General features: G+C 47.3%; 1 protein-coding gene across 1 annotated transcript in view; it reads right to left on the bottom strand.

Moving 5' to 3' along the window:
- Window positions 1-456: 456 nt before the first annotated feature.
- LOC308401780 (S-arrestin-like) overlaps window positions 457-3,403 on the bottom strand; it is a 23,251-nt gene continuing 20,304 nt past the window's right edge. Inside the window, exons 15-16 of the mRNA XM_080890189.1 lie at window positions 2,837-2,846; window positions 457-2,028 (exon numbers count right to left, since the gene is read on the bottom strand). Of these exons, the coding sequence (XP_080746315.1) occupies window positions 1,935-2,028; window positions 2,837-2,846 (104 nt within the window). The 3' untranslated portion in view covers window positions 457-1,934. The remainder of the gene's footprint in view (window positions 2,029-2,836; window positions 2,847-3,403) is intronic.

Raw genomic sequence — 3,403 nt, 5'->3', positions numbered from 1 at the left:
CAAAAGAGCTCAAAAATCTTAGTTTGAGGCTCCGTTCATAACCCCCAAATCAAAACTTCTCTACACTCTTAACCCTATCAGCTCATCTCCTGTAGAGACATTTATTATTTCTCCAAATGAAATTCAAATTCACGCTGAATTTGAGTCATTCTGTCACAAACTCATCTCGGATAATAAATTCTTCCAAACACTGTCGTGTTCCTTTGAAGCCATGAATTAAAAGTGGATTTACATGCTGCTGTTAGCCGCTCTCTGTGGACCCAGGCAAAGGATTACATTTGGGCTCTGAACACGCCCCCGGGCCCAGGACGAGCTGCCCTTAGAGTCCGGGCCCTCTGGGTCCACAGCCTCAGTGTTAAGTGACTGACAGTTAGTATCCACAGACACAATGGCTCCACAGATACTCAGTCCATCTGCAGAGACACACAAAACAGCAGGAAGCCTCAGTTTGTGGATGTACTCATTAATCATGACACTTTATTAATCCTTAAGGAAATGATGTAGGTTATAGTTGCTCTAAGACAGTAACAGGCTAAACTAAACAATACATGTTACAGATTTTTCAAATTTAAGAATTAAAAATAGCACTAATGTACACAAATCACTTAATTATAAATATCAAGAATATTATGGATGGATGCTCACTGGACTCGATCTGATCTCTTTATTGTCACCGTATAACAAAAGTACCTCTGTGTGACAGGAAGTAGAAGTGAGAAACCCAAATGTAAAAACATGGAGCCGCGCGGAGTGTGAAACATGGAGAACAGGCTTCTTTAATCAAACACAAGCACAGCGACTAACAGCTCACAACCTCAATCTGTTTAATGCATGCAGAAAAAGTGGAACACACACACGTATGTCAGGTATCACCGTATCAGACAGAAACAGGAGAAACATCGCTGCCTCTAAAATAAGCACACTGACAGGTCAGCTATGACGTGCTCTACAGAACGTCAGCAGCTCGTTTCACTGAGCTCTAAAGATGCACTTTACTCGTCTACATTCGCTCAGAGCCTCACGGCTAACAGCCCGGCCTGCTGACACTCATCATATCCAGCATTTCCTTCATTTAACGTGACACACCGACCCTCTGAGGACGGGAAATGTTAAACTCTGCCTCCCAGAAATGACCCTCAGGCCCTCAGCTGCTTTCCTCTGGAACAAAAGAAGCTCCAAGTGCTGCAGGAGGAGGTGGAGTTGGACGGAGGACGGCCAATCATGGATGCCTGTGGCCACGTCGGCATTCTTCACCTAACCCTAATGAAGCACTTAGACCAGGGGTGTCCAACTCCAGGCCACGAGGGCCGGTGTCCTGCAGGTTTTAGATCTCACCCTGTTTCAGCTCACCTGAATCAGATGATTAGTTCATTACCAGGCCTCTGGAGAACTACAGGACATGTTGAGGAGGTCCTTTTAAATCAGCTGTGATGGATCGAGGACACATTTAAAACCTGCAGGACACCGGCCCTCGAGGCCTGGAGTTTGACACCTGTGACTTAGACCATTTCATTCATCAAAGACAAGCAGCTCCACCCGTCCATCCACCTCAGCGTCCTCCCAGCCACGACTGCATCACTCAGCTTTGTTCACAGCATAATCACTGTGGCCACCGGAGGGCGCTGCATCAGGTTTGGGAAACCCTAAAGTACACACCAAACCCAGCCATGGAGGAAATGCTGCAGGAAAAAAAAGTAAAAACACCTGGTTCCAGGTAAAAGTACTGCATTAGGGGAGGAGATGGTCATTTATGGCAGACAGAGTTTTTGGTTCCTGCTAGCGCCACCTCGCGGCTGTAGTTAGCCTGGGGGTGGTGTTGCAGGAAACACGATGGAGTCGTTAAAACAGTGAGGAAACCACGGGTGGACGACCACGCTGTGTTCAGCTCCGAGTGGCCGCCGCGCCGTTTGACCTGAGGCAGCCATCTTTGTAGTTCAGGCGTCGGTGGGGGACTCGTCGTCGTCTCCGTAGACCACGCCCTTCAGGTAGGCCCGTTTGAATTCCTCAAACACCATGTCATCTGATTCACTGCAGCACAGACACAGTGGGAAGGTCAACAGCAAGCTTCGCGTCCTGTCTCAGCAGTTTAAGTCACTTCCTGTTCTTGATAAACAAGAAAAAACTGAAACACACGTGTACGTTTAAACACACGTTTGCCGTAAACAGTCACATGACCACGCGGAGGTGCTGGGGCTCGATGACCAGCTTTAAACCACAGCTGCCCGATCAAGGTTGTAAAAACTAAAGTGTGGGACTTCAGTCTATCAGCGGTGTCAAACATAAGGCTCGGAGGCCACAACTGGATCGGCAAAGCCTCTGATCTCGCCTGCTGGGCAAACGTGAAGGAGGGCAGGAATTTTGGCCTTTAACTGTGTTTTCATTTCAAAATCCATCCGCTGTTCTCACCGAGGTGACGACAGAACACGACAACATAACATTTTACAGTCACAGGACGAGCGACGAGCGAATTTTCTACATGTCGTGCTGACAGATTTCTTTGATCTGCGTTTAGTTGTCGTGTGGAAAAAGGAGACGCCTGTTTTATATTATTTACGCCTCTCAGGGATTAAAAGTGGGATTAATCTTTACAGGGACAGCAGGGGCGCTTTGCTGGTCCGGCCCTCCACGTAAGACGAGCTTGACCTTCCTGCTCCACGTGAGCTACGTCTGCTGCTCTGCTCCTTTTAAATTTAGCCAGTCAGATTCGAGCCCCTCCCCCCCTTGTAAGACAGAGAATCGGCCTGGGAAGCGCCAACCTTTCCCTATGATGTCTGTCACACAGAGGAAGACGTCACTGTGTGGGACAGGAAGTGATGTCGTTTACTGTCACACTTACCTGTCCTTGGCTGCAGGTCAGTCAGCATCAAGAAAAGAGAAACAGGTGAAATATGAACAATATGAACTTTTTTATATGGCGCCAAATCACAACAGCTGGTTTCATACGGTCAGGTAGACCCTGCAGTGACACACCTGGAGGGTAACACTGGGAACACGCAAGAGTGTGCACCTGAGAGTGTGTGTGTGTGTTTACGTGTGTGTGTTTACGTGTGCGTGTTAAACTCTATTAATCGGTGCTAATCTGGATGTTAATCTGTGTGACGCAGCTTCTTGTTTATCACAAACTGCTGTCAGCAATACACAAGAAGCAGCTTAAAACACACACACACGTAAACACACACACACACACGTAAACACACACACACGTAAACACACACACACACACGTAAACACACACACACACACGTAAACACACACACGTAAACACACACACACACGTAAACACACACACACACACGTAAACACACACACACGTAAACACACACACACACACGTAAACACACACACATAAACACACACACACACACACGTAAACACACACACACACGTAAACACACACGTAAAC

The sequence above is a fragment of the Rhamphochromis sp. 'chilingali' genome (genome assembly GCF_963969265.1).
Source record: "Rhamphochromis sp. 'chilingali' genome assembly, chromosome: 8".
In the NCBI taxonomy this organism is placed as follows: Eukaryota; Metazoa; Chordata; class Actinopteri; order Cichliformes; family Cichlidae; genus Rhamphochromis; species Rhamphochromis sp. 'chilingali'.
This window is presented reverse-complemented; position numbering and strand designations above follow the sequence as displayed.